Here is a 16,553-nt window from a genome sequence, read left to right on the forward strand (position 1 = left end):
CCCTGCCCGCAGCCACCCCACACCACAGGGTTAGGGATGCCCGAGCATCCTCTCCCTGCCTCCTCGGTCCAGCCCCGGGGTTGCGTGGGGTGCCCCGCCACGGGGTGCTGCAGCAGCAGGATCGCACCACCCCACAACCCGGCTTTGCTGGTCCTTCCCCTCCTGCGCTCCCTTCCCAGCACGAGTCCCCTGAATGCTCCATTTGAAGCTAATTCCGGCTGAAATCTGGTTTGCTTTCCAACGTTGCTGCTTTAAATTGGAGAGATTGACCTTGTAGCAGGAGGTGACATGCAGATGCACATCAGCAGCCCGTCAGAGCGGGCGGCAGGGGCTGGGGGGGTTGCAAAGCCGCCTCGGGGACAGGCCAACTATTTTATGAGTAATTTAATATCTGGAACACAGACTTTTCATTCCCAGAGATCTGCTGGGGAAAGAAAGAGCCTTTCTGCAGCCCCGCAAAGGCTGTTCCTCATAAGGAGGCAGAGCAGAAAAAAAAGGGCTGGGATTTAACCCCTCGGTGGCCAGCCCAGAGCAGAGGCTCCGCAGCTCCCAGTCCTTGCAGAGGGGCCAGGCAAAGCAGGAATTCCCTGTGCAACTCAAAGTGGGAGACAAGCCAGTCTGTGTTGCTCCAGGCAAAAGACGCAATTGCTCCTTCCCATTCAAATTCAAATCCAAGTCTGAGTGAGGATGGGGGAAACAAACTTATCAGAAGCCCTGAGGTTAGATTTGGGATAGGAGGTGTTGTCTGAACTCCCGTCCCTGCCTCAGACTGGTTCCTGTATCAAACGCCAGGACTCCCACTGAGGTTGCAACCAGTCCCATTCTCCAGTGGAGCCAGTGCATCCAGGGGATCCATGCTGGGAGCTCCTGCCCTGCTGACAGTGAAGCAACCCTGCGTGGCCTCAGTCTCCCCTCAACCTGAGCTGCTCCTGCTCTGTCCCATGGGTGTCTGCAACCCTCACAGCAAGCACAGGCCAGTGCACTGCCCCAGTAACACCTCTGCCCAGAGCATTCCAGCATCGTGGCACAGCACTGAACCCGTGCAGGGTTTCCCATATGCCTCCTGCTTGATATGAAGGTTTGGGGAAGGGGAGGGAAGGAAGAACACCGAAAAAATGCAACGTTGAGCCCTTCCCACCCCCCCTGCCCGCAGCCACCCCACACCACGTCTCCCTACACAGCCCTGCCCAAGGGCAGAGGAGAAGGTGGAGAGCAGCCGGCAGCTTGGCAGCAGCGGCTGAGCCTTGGTGCTGGGAGGCTGAAAGGAAGGGAACGCTGACGGGCTGTTCGGGAGGGAGCTGCTGGCAGGGGAAAAGCATCCCTGCGTCTAGGAACAACTTCATGAGCTACGTGCGAGAAGGGCTTGCATGAGAGGCAGAACTGTGTGGCCTCCAGAAGACCCCGCCGGGCAGCACGGCTGTGGCTGTATGACGTTGCCAGCAAGGGCTGAGGTCAACCAAGGATGGTTTAGGAAGGGCTCTTCCTTGGGTAGCAGGTACCGGGGACTGACCGGGCTCAGCGCAAACGGATCAACACCTTTGCAAGTGCCACGGTGTTTGCTAGTGATGTTAGACCAGACCGTGGGACTGACATCCCTGGCTCAATCTTGCCAAACAGCATGGCTGTGCTTTGATCTTTCCAGTTCAGCTTCACTTGCCATGAATATTGATGGGCACTTAGTGTGTTCCACCGTATCAGATCCTGCCAGAGTCCTGCTTACACCCGGACTGGAGCTTTGGCAAAGAGAAAACCCCCAAAACCCCAGCCAGACAATGCAGGGGAAACCACCGTGTGACATTCTTGCTGATCCCTGTTGCTGTGTGCCTTGAAATAGGAAGATTTTATTTTAAAATCCTCTCCACCAGTGTCTTTGCACATCAGTGGCTTTGCTCCAATTGAGCTTTGGACCAAACCAGTGCCCCAGAAAGTGACCTTAACACGTGCTGCTTGTTGGTGTCACTGGACACCTTCATCTGGTAGGTGATGGGGCAGGGTGACACGTGCTCCTGGTTAGCCCTCTGTCCCGCTCAGCTCACTGAGCCCGTGCGACCTCCAGCACCGAGAGGCCAAAGCACCCCCCAGCCGCTCAGCTGCAGCTTGGCAAAACACTTACAACCCTAAAACTCCTGCTCTGGAGTCACCTCGAACCACCACCCGCCTCAACCTCTACCAGAGCATCTGCTGAGCATCTGGTGGCCTCTGCCTGGGCACATCCCAGACCTTGGTGGAGGCCTGACTCCACAGCCGAGGGTCACAGCACCACCTGGTGAAGCTCTACGGCTTAGCTCTGGCTTGACCGTGAGGAAGCGCAGCTGCTTCCGTTTCACCTCTGATGCCATTAAAATGAAAAGAAAAATCGAAAGGGGAAGAGGAGCAGAACGCGTGCGTCAGGGCAGCTCTGCAGGGAGCGCGCGCAGGGCGGGTGAGCGTGCAGCGTGCGTGCACACAGAGCAGCGAGTGTGTGCAGAGCGGGGTGAGCGTGCACAGTGCGAGCGTGCACAGGGCAGCCAGTTTGTGCACAGAGCAAGGGGAGGGTGCATGCGTGCACAGTGCGAGCATGCACAGAGCAGCACGTATGTGCACGGAGCAAAGTGAGTGTGCATGCGTGCACAGTGCGAGCATGCACAGAGCAGCACGTATGTGCACGGAGCAGGGTAAGCGTGCATGTGTGCACAGTGCGAGCATGCACAGAGCAGCACGTATGTGCATGGAGCAGGGTAAGCGTGCACATGTGCACAGTGCAAGCGTGCACAGAGCAGCCAGTTTGTGCACAGAGCAAGGTGAGGGTGCATGTGTGCGCAGTGTGAGCATGCACAGAGCAGCACGTTTGTGCATGGAGCAAGGTGAGTGTGCATGTGTGCACAGTGCAAGGGTGAACAGAGCAGCCAGTTTGTGCACAGAGCAGGGTGAGCGTGCACGGCGTGAGCACGGCAGAGCAGTGTGAGTGAGCACCGACAGCGCAGGCAGAGGGGGCTGGGACAGCCCTGTCAGGTCCCAGGTGAGAACAAAACCTGCAAATCTATTCAATGGGTGCAGACGTGGCCGGGTTAAAGTTTGATGGGTGACAGGTGCTTATGGATAAGATGTAAAGAGTTAATTAAAGGTGCAAATTGGTGCTTTTCCTAAGAGACAGTGAACGTGGAGCTTCCCCTGTCCGGCGTCCTCACCACCAGGCTGCACCTGACCCTGCAACAGATTTCTCTCCCACTCTCCTGTTAACGGTTGTGTTGTTCCAAGATTGCTTTGTTTTGCATGGAATAATTAATTACGCACTTCAGCGCAGGGCGGGGGAGGTTTGAGAGCCGGGCTGTAGCAGTCCTGCGGTCCTGGGTGACCTCAAGCAGGCAACGTGTGTCTGGCAGCCCAGCACCTTGCTAGCCAGATCGGTTTGAATTTTTCTTGCTGTGGTCCTGAGCACCACTGAGGATCTTGCAGAGGGATTGCTGCTCTGTGGCAGCGACCCAGGCTCCGCCTGCGGATGGTCCCGTGGGAAGGGGCATCTGCGTTTTGGCTCTGGCCCCAGTGAGGGCTATAACAGCTTGAGAGGAGGGGGTCCTCTCCTGCTGCCCTGGGCTGGGGGCTTTCTGCAGAGGCAGAAACATTCTGGAAGATCTGAACGGTGATGTTGCACAGACCACCAGCCGCCCATGGCCCTCTGGCCCCTTTTTCTCATCCATTTTGGATACCTGAGGGGTGCGCCGCTCCACGGCCCGTGCAGTGGCATCTTCAGGGGAGCAGAGAGCTGCCGTTGCATGGAGCTAATGCCTGAGGTGGCGTTGCTGGGTGCTGGCTGAGACCCACGGGAGGAAGCAATGCCCTGTGCACCTCAGTTTTCGGGCTGCGTAAGCACGGTGAGCTGCACTTTAGAGACAGTTGGTACCTGCACTGCCCTCTGACTCTCTCCAGGTACAGCCCAGACTTGGCTTGTGCTGGTGTTAGGTCAGACGTTAGTTTTAAAAATAAAACCAGCTCCACTCCAGAGGGGTCCTACAAAGGGGACCTTTTCAAAAGTCCAAAATGATTATATCGGTTACTCAGAAAGGCAGAAACCTTCAACTTGCTGTCCACCAGCATCCCAGATCCCTTCCTGCAAAGCTTCCTCCTGCCCCCCTGCCTGTCCTATTGGGTGGGGTTGTCCCATGCCAGAGGAAGGACTTTGCGTTTGTCTCCATTAAATGTCAGTAGGTTCCTGCCAGCTCATTCTCCAGCCTCTCAAGGCTCTTTGAGTGGCAGCCCTGTCCTCCAGTGTATCAGCTGCTCCTTGGTTTGGTGTCTCCTGCAGATCTTCTGAGGGTTCAGGAGTCTTAGCTGGTGTACGCTGCCCAGCTTCTGTTTTGGGGGTCAAATACCTACTCTTTTCCTCCACCTGCCCTGCTGACCCGATTTTATTTGGGATGCTGCATCTCCAGCTGCAAAATGGCATGAGCATTGCAGCTGCATTTTAAAAGCAGCCCGGTGCTCCTGCACAGGAAGAGCTTTGGGATGCAACACCGAACATCTCTGCCCCGACTTTCTGATAGGAGGGAGAGGTCTGGGGACACGGGGTGGCTGCACTCCTGGGGACAGGAGCCACAGATTTTGCTGGGGGAAGGACCAAGCGGCGAGGTGGCAAGGACAAAGCATTAACCCAGGGCTGCAAGAGGCGGCACTAATCCTGCCCGGTGCCTTTTCCCAGACCTTACGGGCAAGGCAAAACCGAGCCTCAGACTTCTGCCCTGTCCCTGCAAGCTTTGCCCTGCCAGCCTGTGGGACGAGGATGCTCCCACTGGCGAGGTGAGGGCTGATCCAGTCTCCAGTGCCACCTGCCGGCAAATCATCCCGGACAGACGCTGGAGCCTTCAACCTGGCCGTGCCAGGCAAAGCTGGGAAGCACCGTCCTGCGCTGGGGCAGGGAGACCTGTGCAGCCCAGAGCTGTGGGTCCCTGGACCCATAAGCAGGCCCCGAGAGCTCAGTAACGATGCTTTTCATAAAAGCCAGCCCGTATCCCACTCCCCCCCCCTTGCAAGACCCTTTGTCATCATCCCCTTCAGCCAGCCCCTTTCCAATCCCAGATCCTCACAAAAACTCCTACATCCTGAGCACCCCGTGTACACCCTCACGGCTTCACACCCCACAGCTCCTGGTACCATCTGCCACGGGGGCTGTAGGCAAACCCTCACCCAGGTACAATGCTGGATTGTCACCTGCCCTGAGGACAGGGACATCCTTGGGGTCCTCAGCTCTTAGTCATCTGGAGGACCTTGGATCTCTAGGGGGTCTTGGTGTGCTGTAGGACTTGCACGTGTCGGTCCTCTGCTGGGGTTATGGGGCCGCTCTGGACCCTGCCCAGCTGCACCAGGGGATAGCCACGTGTCCCACACCTCTTCCATCATGGCATCAAGCTCTGGCTTCCCCACGTACACCTGGCTCATCTTGTCACAAGCTATGACAAGCTTCTGTGGATATTATTGTCACCACCACCTCAAAAAAAAGTCTAAGAGAGGTTGGTGTCCCCAGATCCTGCCAGCCTCAGGGCTCTCCAGTACAGCACCGTCTCCAGCATCTCCCCATCTACCACCAGTACCCAGTGGCCACAATTTTCCCACTAGGTCGTGTGTCCCACCCCTGGCTAGAGACCAGGCTTCTTCTCCATGTTTTCCTAACCCTGGGCTGGGACGTTCTCTGGGTGGCTCTGGAAGGAGGTACTCAGTGTGAGGAGCTGCATGAATTGCCTGGCTCAGCAGTAATGAGATACTAACGAGCCCAGGCTGCACTCAGGCGTGCGGGAGGCAATGCCCTGGGTATCTGAGCATTATTCGGGGGGAAAGAGGCAAATCCTAGGCAGGAAGGAACCAACAACACAAGGAGCTGTCATTTAATGTGCAAGACCAGCAGCAATGGGCTTAGGACACCGAATCTGGAGCAGAGAGTCATTTCCAGGGGAGTCCTCAGCCCCGCAGGGACCAGCCAGCAGCAGGGGAAGGGCTGCAGAAAGACACCGTCGGCGGGCTAAACCTCAGGGAAGATCAGGAAGCCGGAGAAGATGCTGTCGGACCCTTCGATTCCCACCAGGGAGTTCTTCTCCGTTGGCTGCAGCCAGACGGACTCGTTCGCTGCCATCTTGAGGACCACGCCACCCGTGGTGACCTGGTAGCTGCTCTGCACGTAGTCGCAGAAGGTCACCACCTTCTCGCCCCTGCTGCCGCCCCGGCCCTTTTTCACACTGAGGCACAGGTTGCCTCTGGAGGTGACGTGGTAGGTGAAGTAGTAGATGCCCGGGACCCGGCAGATGAAGCGGCCATATCGGTTCTCATAGTGGCCCTTCTCGTTGGTGATGATGCGGTCGAAGCGGACGGGCTGCTCCCGGCGTGGGTAGGAGCTGACGGTCCTGGCAGCGGAGAAGGCGGACTTGAGGGTGGTCTTGTAGTCACCGGAGTCCCCCTGAGGGCCGGGGGGTCCCATGGGACCTGGTAATCCCTTTGAACCCGGGGGGCCCTTGGGGCCAATCTTTCCAGGGTACCCCGACACTCCTGGGTCTCCCTTCTCCCCCCTGTCTCCTTCGTGCTCCCCCTGGCCAGGGGGACCTAGAAAGTAGGAGGAAGAGTCATTGCGGTCGCAGCTGAGCCCCACGGGTCTGCAGAGGGGGCACTGGGAAGGAAACCACTGGTACCTGTGCTGGGGTGTGGGTCAGCAGAGACCCCTGCCCATCTGGCAGGCGTGACACCCCTCACTCTCGTGCACCCTCCCTCCCCAGGTTCCTTGGGGTGCTCCGGTCTGTGCAGACCCTTCTGTGCCCGAGCATCACCCCCACCTGATAACACCCCAAAGGGACTGGTGGAAAATGGATTGCTTTCCCAGGACCATGCGCCTGGCACTGCCTGATCCTTGGCAACCCCCGGTATCAGCACAGCCTGGGGGATGAAGGGGTGGAGAGCAGCCCTGCCCAGAAGGACTTGGGGAACCGGTGGAGGAAAAGCTGGACACGAGCCGGCAATGTGCGCTCGCAGCCCAGAAGGCAACCGTGTCCTGGGCTGCATCACCAGCAGCGTGGCCAGCAGGGCGAGGGAGGGGATTCTGCCCCTCCGCTCTGCTCCGGTGAGACCCCCCCTGCAGAGCTGCGTCCAGCTCGGGGGTCCTCAGCACAGGACAGACATGGACCGGTGGGAGCGGATCCAGAGGAGGCCACAGAAGTGATCAGGGGGATGGAACAGCTCTGCCGTGAGGACAGGCTGAGAGAGTTGGGGTTGTTCAGCCTGGAGAAGAGAAGGCTCCGGGGAGACCTTATTGCGGCCTTTCAGTACTTGAAGGGGCTTATGAGAAAGATGGGGACAGACTTTTTAGTAGAGCCTGTTGTGACAGGACAAGGGGGAATGGTTTTAAACTAAAAGAGGGCAGGTTCAGACTAGATGTAAGGAAGAAATGTTTTACGCTGAGGGTGGTGAAACCCTGGCACAGGTTGCCCAGAGAGGTGGTGGATGCCCCATCCCTGGGAACATTCCAGGTCAGGTTGGACGGGTTCTGAGCAACCTGATCGAGTTGAAGATGTCCCTGCCCACGGTAGAGGGGTTGGACTAGATGACCTTTAAGGTCCTTTCCAACCCAAACTATTCTATGATTCTATGATTTTCCTGCTCTTGGTATTCACAAGATGAAGTTTTCTCCACCTGCAGCCTCCTCCTTACCTCGCTCGCCCTTTAGGCCGTTCTCCCCATCTCTGCCGTTGCTGCCAGGCTGTCCTGGTGACCCTGGGATGCCTGGGATGGTGCCGTAGGTCTTGCAGAGTGTGGCACTTGCAAGCTGCCCTCCAGCCAGGCAGATCAGCATCGCCCACACGGTCTGCATCTGCTGGAGCACAGAAGGATGTCGAGGGGCTTGCCTTGGGCGGTGGGAGGGATGGGGAAGGCACTCTGTGCTGCTCTGGAGGACGATGACTAGAAGCACTTCTGGGTAATACCATCAGGGAGGGAAAACATCCTGCTGCAGAGCCAAATCTGCTCACCTGATGGCCTTGGAGGTACCAGCCCCTTTGGGCATGGAAGGGCTTGTCAGTCTCTTCCCACTCTTAAATTACTGTTTTGCAAGTGCCCAGAGCTTCAGCCACATGAATATCTGGGAACAGGTTAGCCTGTCCCAGAGGTCTGACGTCCAGCCTGGCCGTGCTGCTGCCACGGACACGTGCTGCAGGTCCCTACTCTTCTGAGTCCCCACTGCTCCCTCAGAGCAGAAATTCTCCTTCCCATCTTAGGACCACCACTGTAAGGTAAAATCTTTCCCCAGGCCAGGGCAGTTTCATCATCTGCAAGGGAATAGCTCTTGCTTTCCACCAGCATATCTGAGGGTCAGCTTTAGTCCTTGCAGATGGCAAAGAAATCCCCAAACCTGCCCTCCTAACTCCTGCGGGATCCCGTTATGTCCTGCCACATGCCTGCTTCATCCCAGGAGCGTTTCTGTACCCAACCAGCCTTACCGGGGCAGTCCCTGGGGTCCCATCTTCCTTCTGCCCTCCCTGCATCCCACAGCTCAGCTCCTTCTCCCAGCTCCTGGTGTAGGTGCGTGTGGGGTAAGCACTGGGCGTTTGGGGGCTGTATCTGGACATCACATCAGCCCAGCCACACTCTCTGGCCTCAGGTGGACTTTCCAAAACTCTGGTGTCAGTGGGAGAAGAGGCCGGTGAGTTGGATCCTCCAGCTGCAGCAGCTCCGATTCAGACGCAGCAGGTAGAAGGATCGATCCACAGGCTCCCAGCCCAGGCAGAAGACAAAAACATCTCAGGGTAGGAGAGCACCCCCAGGGCACCTTTCAGACTGATGCTCAGTCCCTGATCATCCCTCTGGGCCTTTGCCATCTCTCCTTTCCATCTCCCACCTCCCCCAAGTGGGGCAGGAGGGGTTGGGGTCCCACCAGGGATCTCCACCACCCCCAGTCCAGCAGCCCCCTTTTTCTTCTGCCACAGCGAAGCGGGGTGATCGGAGGGGGGTGACTGTCACCCTGGTGCTGCCGGATTCCCCGCGTGTTCCTACCTGTGGGGGGGAGCTGGGGCTCAGCCTTGCCAACGGCTTGCTCTTACCTTGAACGTCTCGTCGCACGGACCGGGAGATGGAGCAGGACACACCAGCGTCCTGCTTGGAAATGACCACGGGGAGAAGCAGAAGTTTGCTGCAAGGGCTGTTGTGAAAGGATCTGGGCCACATCCCTTTTTTATCTTTAGCTCCTGCCCTTTCTTCAGTAGCACTTTCATATCCGTCACGAATGGTGTCCGTCAGCTCAGCAGGACGTGCTGTCCCCAGACGCCACTCTGGGGCCCCAAAGGCATACAGCTCTGGCCCCGGGGAGCAGAGGGGTGTCCGCTCTGCCCCGCAGGGTCCCTGGGTCCTGCTCGGGTGTGCTTGCCATGGGGAACGCTGCCGTGAGCTCCGGACGAGTTTGGGGTAACCCCTGAGGACTGCAGAAATATGCATGCACGTAGCTAACATCCCTCGGGCTTCTCCGTACACACCCAGCTCTGCTGGGAGGTATCGGCAGGCCCAGAGGATGCTACAGGGTCTTGGAATCCATCACCTTGAATCTGTCCCCCAGGGTCTCCTAAATATTGTGAATGGGAAGTGATTTCACCCTGTGGTAAAAGCATTTCCAGTCCTGCTTTCTGCCGATGCCTTGCGGAGGTGAAGCACAGGACGTTCAGGGGAGATGAACCTCTTTTTCCACGGTACCACCAGGAGGAATCTCCATTGGGTTTTGGTGGGCTCTGTAGCCTCCACATGAGCTCCTTCGGTCCGGTGCTGGGACTCCAGTGCTTCCCCTGCCCTGTCCCTGGGGAGGCTGGGACCCTGGGGATGTCCCGGCCACCGGAGGCACGGCTGTGAGGGTTGCTGCGTGGTCGGTGGCCCTCTGCAACTGAACTGCATCCACTCGGAGGGGAAGGGGAGTATCAGGGCCCCTGCTTTGGGAAGTCTTGGTCCCCCACGGGTGGGGGCTGCGTGCATGGGCATGGGAACCGTCCCCTTCCTGCAGTCAGTGCAGCTGGGGGTCCCACCCCACCGAGCAAAGTCAGGGTTGTGAATGGTGCGTGGGGCTCGCTGATGCGGAGCCCGGCCGAGCCAGGAGGGCTCGGGGACGTGCTGATGCCGCGCAGACGTCCAGATGTCATGCACACACGCACGTGCACGCGTGCACACCACGTCCATCCGCCACACGTGGGCTCCACCTGCAGAAAGGCAAGTCACGGAGGAGAAAACACATTAGGCCAGGTGCACTGGGGAAGGTTTTATTGACATTTTCCGTAGCCGAGTCATGGCAAAGGTGCTGCTGCAAGCCTGCTCCAGGACAGCTGGCTGTCCCTGGTGCAACCCAGCTGGGAAGGGGGGAGATGCAGAGAGACCTCTGGCTGCGGCAGCAGAAGGTGGTGTGGGGTTATCAGGGTGGATGCACGTGGCAGTGCCAGCAGGACCCTGGGGCTTGGCACCATCGCTCTGGGGGCAGATGCAACCAGACGTGCCTGTTCCCCCCATTCAGTGGCTGCCTGCGCTCGGTCCCCAGGCCGGGGGGTTGTGTCTGGCAGCTGGGGCTGACCCCCTCGCTGGGGCTTACCACCCAGCAGAGAAACTTGGGGCATCAGCAACAGCCTGGCGGTGAGCAGCAGCGTTTGCAGGGCAGGGCGAAGGGATCGACGTGCTGGGGTGGGCTCTGGTGGTCCTCTAGTCCGGGAAGAGCAGGAACCCCGAGAAGATGCTGTCAGAGTTGCCAGTGCCCACCATGCCATTGTAGTCATTCACCGCCAGCCAGACCTGGTTCCCAGCACCCAGATGGAGGAGGATCCCACCAGAGCTGACCTGCATAGTGTTAGTCTTGTGGTCGCAGAAGCTGGCCATCTTGTTCCCATCCTTGTACAGGATGACGCAGAGGTTGGCTGTCTGCGAGGTGTGGAAGACGAAGTAGTAGAGGCCGGGGAGCTTGCAGGTGAACTTGCCCGTGGTGGTGTTGTAGTCGTGGTTGGTGTTGGTGATGGCATGGTTGAACACCACAGGGACGTTCTTCAAGGGGTGCTCGCTGGTCTGCCTCGTCACTGAAAATGCTGACTGGTGCTTCTGCTTGTAGCTGCCTGGCATACCCGGCTCTCCGGCCACGCCCATCATCCCAGGGTCTCCAGGCAGACCAGGGGGACCGATGGGGCCAGTCTTGCCTGGCAAGCCAGGGCTGCCCAGTTCCCCTTTCATGCCCTTGGGCCCTCGTGTTGCAGGACTGGCCGGGATGCCTGTGGGGCGGTGGGAGGTGAAAGAGTCAGCATCAATGTCAGGATGTGGGGACAGGCTCCTCCAGCCCCTTCCCTCGGGCAGGAGAGGGTTGTTGCCTCTCTCCAGCCTCCTCTCCTCCTGCCCTGTCCACAGACAATGCTCTCCATGGCTTGCAAACCAAGGCAGACCAGCCACGGAAGACTCAATGGCCACCCTTCGACAGCCTGTGTGGTTCTCCTCCTTGGTCACTCACCTGGCTCGCCTTTGGCTCCCTTCAGCCCATCCCGGCCATCCTTGCCCGGCACACCCGGCATGCCTGGCAAGCCTGGAATCCCATAGCAGCTGTGAGGGGCATCTCTGGTCATAGCAGACCCCAGATTCAGGAGTAGGAGGGTGAGGGCCAGATGGAGCTGCTCCCAGAAGCTCTGCCCCATTTTGGTGCTCTGGAGGATGGAAAGAGAAAGAAAGTGCTGGGCTGAGGGGCCATGGCAGGGTGTCTTTCAGGCCATGGGGCAAAGGAGGTACTGTGCTATGAGACTGACTGCACCAGCAGCACCTGGCTGCGATGGCTGTGCCCTCAGTGTCCCCCCATACCGATTGCCAGGCGGTGGGGAGGTGGATATGTGGAGACAGACCCTGGGCTCATCCCCACCCCCAGGGCAGCCCCTGATGGCAAAAAGGGGGTTGGACTTTCAGTCTGCACGGAGCCATGGGGTCTTATGGTACCCATGGCCAGCCCCAAGCTCTCCTGGTCCAGCATCCCAAACGCCCTGCAGATGCAAATGCCGGTGCAGACCGTTGCACCGTGCTGCACTGAGGCTGGAGCTCCCTGGACCCAGCTGATCTCACCCCTCCTTCGGCAGCAGCCTGACTTGCCTGGCTCTGCCCAGCAGGATCAAGCTCCCCATCAGCTGGGGATCTCCCAGGACAGTGCCTGGCCCAAGGGACTGGGTCTTCCCCCAGCAAGGACAAGCGTGCATCCCCCCGCCATGACATGCGTGCAACCTGGCAGTGCCTCTGTCTCCTTCTCCTCCTCTCGCACAGCCCAGCACTGTGCCGTGCTGCTGGAGCCCCACTCCCCGTGCAGCCCACCCCAAAGAGATGGACCCTGCAGCACCTCTTACCTCTGCTGGGGGGAGGGATCCTGTGCTGCCGAGCCCTCTGGCTGCTGTGGGCACTGCCTGCCAGCACAGCACAGCCTGGGTGACTTTCCGTAACACCCTCCTGGAGGAAGTCGCAGAGTTAGGAAAGGGCCCTTGGGGACCCAGAACGCCCAGCTGGCCCCCAGCCGAATTTCACATCCTCCTGCCTGATTGTTTCCCCTGAGCAAGCACTTTCCTGGCTGTCCAGAGAGACCTGCGCTCGTGCCACTGCAGCAGCGAGGGCTGGAAGGACAGAGGTGGGATGAGCCGCTAGCAAGAGATGTGCCACAAACCCTCCATCCACCGCCGGGAGTATCATAGAATCATAGAATCATACAGGTTGGAAAAGACCTCTAAGATCATCGTGTCCAACCATCAACCCAACACCACCATGCCCACTACACCATGTCCCTAAAATCGCTCTGCAAATCGCCTGTCTTTCCCTCATTCTTAACTCATTTCTGAGCAGAAGGGCAGCAAGCGGAGGGGGAGCAGCCCCTCATGCCAGCTTCATGGAGGCAGAGCCGTCTGTGCAACGACGGCCTGGCGCAAGGTCATCGCCTGGCTCTGAAGGGAGATGCTGCACCCCTCGGCAACGGGACTGAAGGACGTTTCTCCTTGAGGGTTTCTGACCTGTAGGATGGCTGTCCTCTCTGCACCCTGCCCCGTGCTCCACCAGCTCTGCTGGGTGCTGAATGCACTGGGGCCCCACCATCCCTGGTCGGGGTGTTGCTCCTCGCAGGTGACCTGGCCTCTTCCTCACTACTCCAGGAATGGAGACATTTGACTGCCCGGCGTGTGTGGAGCAGCACCTCCGAGCAGCAGTCCCAGGGTATGGTGCCTTCCCTGATGCTTTCTGGCTGCCTGATGCGTGCCCAGCCTGCCCTACTTCCCACTAGTCTCACCCCAAGCTGAAGAGAGAAGAGCATCGCCCCACAACCCCACCACCATCACCCCACCACCCCATCAGTCACCCTGATGTCCCTGTCCTTCCTTGCTGAAAGCCTGGAGGACCACAGCTGCCTTTCCCCTTCCTGGGAGAGTCTGGGTAGCAAGAGAGGACCGTGTGGGTGAGGTGCATGATCTGCTGCCTGGATCTACCCTTGTACAGGACAGCTAGCTTGGACTCATCAGGAAAAGGGCACACATAGGCTGGTCCCAGAGGTTCCCCATTCCTGTAAGTGCCAGCTCTGCTTGTACACTCCGTTCCCTCCTGTCCTTCTGCCTTTGCAGAGGGGTCTGTGCTTGGCCAGGGGCAATCTGGGATCACTTCTTTCCCTGGGCAGCTTGGGAAGGGGCCCAGGGCATCAACGGGAAAACGCATGAATAGGAAAGAAAACCCAAGCGGCTGTCTTGGACGAAGGTTTATTTATACCGGTGGGGAGGATGTGAGAGGCAGTAGTGGCCCGGCGCCAGAAGGGCATTTGCAATGGTTAGCATAGCAGAAGCAGTGGCACGCAGTGATTTCCCACTCAGGAATAAAGACCCACAGCTGGTGAATGGCCCCAGTGACAACTGGTCCCCTCCGGTGTGGGGTCTGAGCGCCTGGGAGCAGAAAGGGCTGCTGGGGCCAGGGGTCCTCTGCCTCCAGGATGGAGTGGGCAGGCTCAGCATGGAGGTCACTGCTAGCGGGGGTCTCGCTGCTGCAGTGGTGACCCACAGCCTGGCCGCTCTGTGACATTGGTGGAAGCACAGGACCTATCTGGTGGCTCAATTTGGGGCTGGTTTGCTGGGATACTAAACCATCCCATGCACTGACGGGGGGAAAACACATGCAGACACGCAATGCTCTGGTGCTAAGCAGGTCCGGACTGGTGGTCCATCAGCCCGTCTGCGGGAAGAGCATGAAGCCGCTGAAGACACTGTCTGCCTCGGAGCCGCTGTAAATCATGCTGCCCCTGGCGGGGTCGGTGCTCACGGAGACCCGGTCGCCCACGGCCAGGCTGAGCACGCTGCTGCCCGAGTTCACCTGCAGCATGTTGCGGCTGTTGTAGTCGCAGAAGCTGACCATGCTCTCCCTGTTCTTGGTGATGCTCAGGCAGAGGTCCCCACTGGAGACCACCTGGAAGGTGAAGTAGTAGAGCCCGGGGATGCGGCAGGTGAACTCCCCCGTCTGGGGACTGTAGGAGCTCTCCTGGTTGGTGATGATGTTGTCGAAGACCACCGTCCTGCCCGTGGACCGTGGGGACTTCAGTGAGGCGGAGAAGGCAGGACGTGGCTGCTCCAGGATATTGCCGGCTTTTCCCTTGTCCCCTTTTGGCCCTGGCTGGCCTGGGAGCCCAGGGGGGCCGTGCGGGCCATGGTAGCCCTGGTTCCCTGGGATGCCAGGAGGCCCCGGCTCACCTACATCCCCTTTGGGTCCTTGGATGCCCGTCCTCTGGGCTGATTTTCCTGGGGAGAGGTGGTGAGGAGGAGCAGTTCATGCCTGTCTGGCACCTCCCAAGCTGCTCCCACAGCCCATGATGCCCCTACCAAGAGGCTTCAGGCTCCCAGGCCACCCACACCGCGCATCCCTGGCTCCCCCTTACCTGGGTCTCCCACGTCACCCTTCTGCCCTGGCCTCCCGTCAAGGCCAGGGACTCCTGGGAAGCCATCCTTGCCGTCCGGTGCCCGACACACATCATCTTCCATCAGGGCCATGCCCAGCATCGCTGCCAGGGTGCTGGTCGCCAGCCAAAGCCCGGGTCGCATCCTGCCTCCCTGCAAGCACAGGGGTGGGGGAGTTGGGGGTGGAGGCAAGCACACAGCAAACACACTGCTGCACCTTGGACACAGACACGCAAGTGCTCTCATCAGGTCAGCTCTACCGTGCCACCCATGTGTTGTCCGATACAGACAGCCGGACACCAGGTGCACTGGTGAAAATAACTTCACGGGAGGATTTTGAGGCTGTTTCATTGCGTGAGCTGAAATCATTGAAGTTACTGAAAATCTCTGACGTGTCCCCATGGCAGGGCTGTGGGATTGGAGAGCCCAGGACGTGGAACACGGCATAAACCCTTCGGTGCACGTCCTGGGCATGGGCGGTCACGCGTCAGATGCATACAGAGGATGCTTCTTCCAGTGTTGGGGGGCAAGCACTGATGTACAGGGCACTGGTCCCATGGGATGGAGAGCACAAGTGAGGAAGGGGTGCGAAGAGGCACAACAGAGGAGAGAGAAACAGGAAAGGGATAGACAGGCAAAAGGGACCCAGATCTTCAACACAAGAGCTGGGAGAGAGGAGGGAGGTCCTGACCTACCTCAAAACCTGGGGTACCCAGCCCCGGGTCAAGCCCGCAGAGCCCAGTGATGTCCACAACCATATGGAGCAAGGACAGATTCCTGCAGCCCTCTCCCCCTGCCATCATCTTCTCCCCCTTTTCCAACTTTAAACACTTGTGGAGTGGGGAAGTGAAGAAAGGAGGGGGACAGGGAGCAGTGGCAGAGGCAGCACGTGTCCCCAGCTATTTGGGGTGACTTACCTCCTTGCTGGGGTTGAAGATAGACCAGTCTGAGGAGCAGCTCTGTTGGCTAGAAGCTCTTCCTTGGGAGCAGGGAGGAAGAGGAGCCGGGGGGGGAAGTACTTGCATGCACGGTGATTTGCCTGGTTGGGGAAGAGAAATGCCAAGTTTCGCTTTCTCTGCACGAGAGAGAAACTTGTTCCCCTTCGGCGCTTGACGCTGGCTGTGCTGGTCACAGTCAGGGAACAGCTTGGTCAGCAAAAGTGCAGGACCGCAAGGTTCCCAGTCTGGCCCAGCAGCACAGAGACCGGTGGTGACTGGGCACAAAGCAACACGAAGTTGGAGGGTGCCCAGAGGCATGCCACAGCTCTGTCACTGCAGGAGGGGACAGGTGATGTGAGCACTACGGTGGCACGGCCATCCGAGGGATGCTCGGTGGGGCCCAGGGATCACTCCTGATGGCTCCTGGACTGGGCGATGGGCAGAGTGTGGCTGTCACTAGTACCCAGCCTTGTCATCTCTGCTGCTGGGGACTGACCCCTCCAGATGCCTGCCTTGGTGCTGCACCCTGATGGAGCAGGGCTCCAGCAAAGGGACCGTCAGTGTCTGTGCGGCTCAGCACAGCCTCAAGCATCCTTGATGAGATATTTCCTTCCCACTGCCCTCACTTCAGTGGTTTGGGGACCTTGTCTCTGTAGCAGAGTGGGAGAAGATGGGGGTCTAGATTGCTCCCAGTCCCCTTTGAGTGGCTGTGCCT

At 58.9% G+C, this 16,553-nt stretch overlaps 3 protein-coding genes across 4 annotated transcripts; all 3 read right to left on the reverse strand.

The window, feature by feature from the left end:
• Positions 1–5,829: 5,829 nt before the first annotated feature.
• On the reverse strand, positions 5,830–9,616 carry C1QB (complement C1q B chain). Of its 2 annotated transcripts, none has more exons than XM_075172551.1 (3): positions 9,048–9,616; positions 7,663–7,822; positions 5,830–6,564 (listed from the first exon to the last, which is right to left on the reverse strand). In XM_075172551.1, the coding sequence occupies exons 1-3, from the start codon at positions 9,216–9,218 to the stop codon at positions 5,990–5,992; spliced, it is 906 nt and encodes a 301-aa protein (XP_075028652.1). In that variant the 5' UTR covers positions 9,219–9,616; the 3' UTR covers positions 5,830–5,989. The 2 variants fall into 2 exon arrangements, with proteins under 2 accessions (XP_075028652.1, XP_075028653.1); XM_075172552.1 differs by having other exon boundaries at positions 7,663–7,825; positions 9,048–9,106.
• A 613-nt stretch (positions 9,617–10,229) lies between these two features.
• C1QC (complement C1q C chain) lies at positions 10,230–12,419 on the reverse strand. The gene is made up of 3 exons (XM_075172070.1): positions 12,336–12,419; positions 11,465–11,654; positions 10,230–11,231 (listed from the first exon to the last, which is right to left on the reverse strand). Exons 2-3 carry the CDS (start codon positions 11,643–11,645, stop codon positions 10,675–10,677), a joined length of 738 nt encoding a protein of 245 aa, XP_075028171.1. The 5' UTR covers positions 11,646–11,654; positions 12,336–12,419; the 3' UTR covers positions 10,230–10,674.
• Positions 12,420–13,702: 1,283 nt separating this feature from the next.
• On the reverse strand, positions 13,703–15,946 carry C1QA (complement C1q A chain). Its single transcript, XM_075172072.1, has 3 exons — positions 15,818–15,946; positions 14,882–15,053; positions 13,703–14,744 (listed from the first exon to the last, which is right to left on the reverse strand). Exons 1-3 carry the CDS (start codon positions 15,923–15,925, stop codon positions 14,176–14,178), a joined length of 849 nt encoding a protein of 282 aa, XP_075028173.1. The 5' UTR covers positions 15,926–15,946; the 3' UTR covers positions 13,703–14,175.
• Positions 15,947–16,553: the final 607 nt, after the last annotated feature.

The sequence above is a fragment of the Calonectris borealis genome, chromosome 23 (genome assembly GCF_964195595.1).
Source record: "Calonectris borealis chromosome 23, bCalBor7.hap1.2, whole genome shotgun sequence".
Taxonomy (NCBI): domain Eukaryota; kingdom Metazoa; phylum Chordata; class Aves; order Procellariiformes; family Procellariidae; genus Calonectris; species Calonectris borealis.

Excerpts from the sequence above, each read along its gene's own strand:
- C1QB (XM_075172551.1), bottom strand. The coding sequence starts at position 9,218 with ATGAAAGTGCTACTGAAGAAAGGGCAGGAGCTAAAGATAAAAAAGGGA. Across the intron at positions 7,823-9,047 it reads CGTGCGACGAGACGTTCAAG|ATGCAGACCGTGTGGGCGAT; the intron begins GTAAGAGCAAGC and ends GTGCTCCAGCAG. Across the intron at positions 6,565-7,662 it reads CGGCCTAAAGGGCGAGCGAG|GTCCCCCTGGCCAGGGGGAG; the intron begins GTAAGGAGGAGG and ends CCTACTTTCTAG.
- C1QC (XM_075172070.1), bottom strand. The coding sequence starts at position 11,645 with ATGGGGCAGAGCTTCTGGGAGCAGCTCCATCTGGCCCTCACCCTCCTA. Across the intron at positions 11,232-11,464 it reads GGGAGCCAAAGGCGAGCCAG|GCATCCCGGCCAGTCCTGCA; the intron begins GTGAGTGACCAA and ends ACCGCCCCACAG.
- C1QA (XM_075172072.1), bottom strand. The coding sequence starts at position 15,925 with ATGCAAGTACTTCCCCCCCCGGCTCCTCTTCCTCCCTGCTCCCAAGGA. Across the intron at positions 15,054-15,817 it reads TCTTCAACCCCAGCAAGGAG|GGAGGCAGGATGCGACCCGG; the intron begins GTAAGTCACCCC and ends CTGTGCTTGCAG. Across the intron at positions 14,745-14,881 it reads GGGTGACGTGGGAGACCCAG|GAAAATCAGCCCAGAGGACG; the intron begins GTAAGGGGGAGC and ends ACCTCTCCCCAG.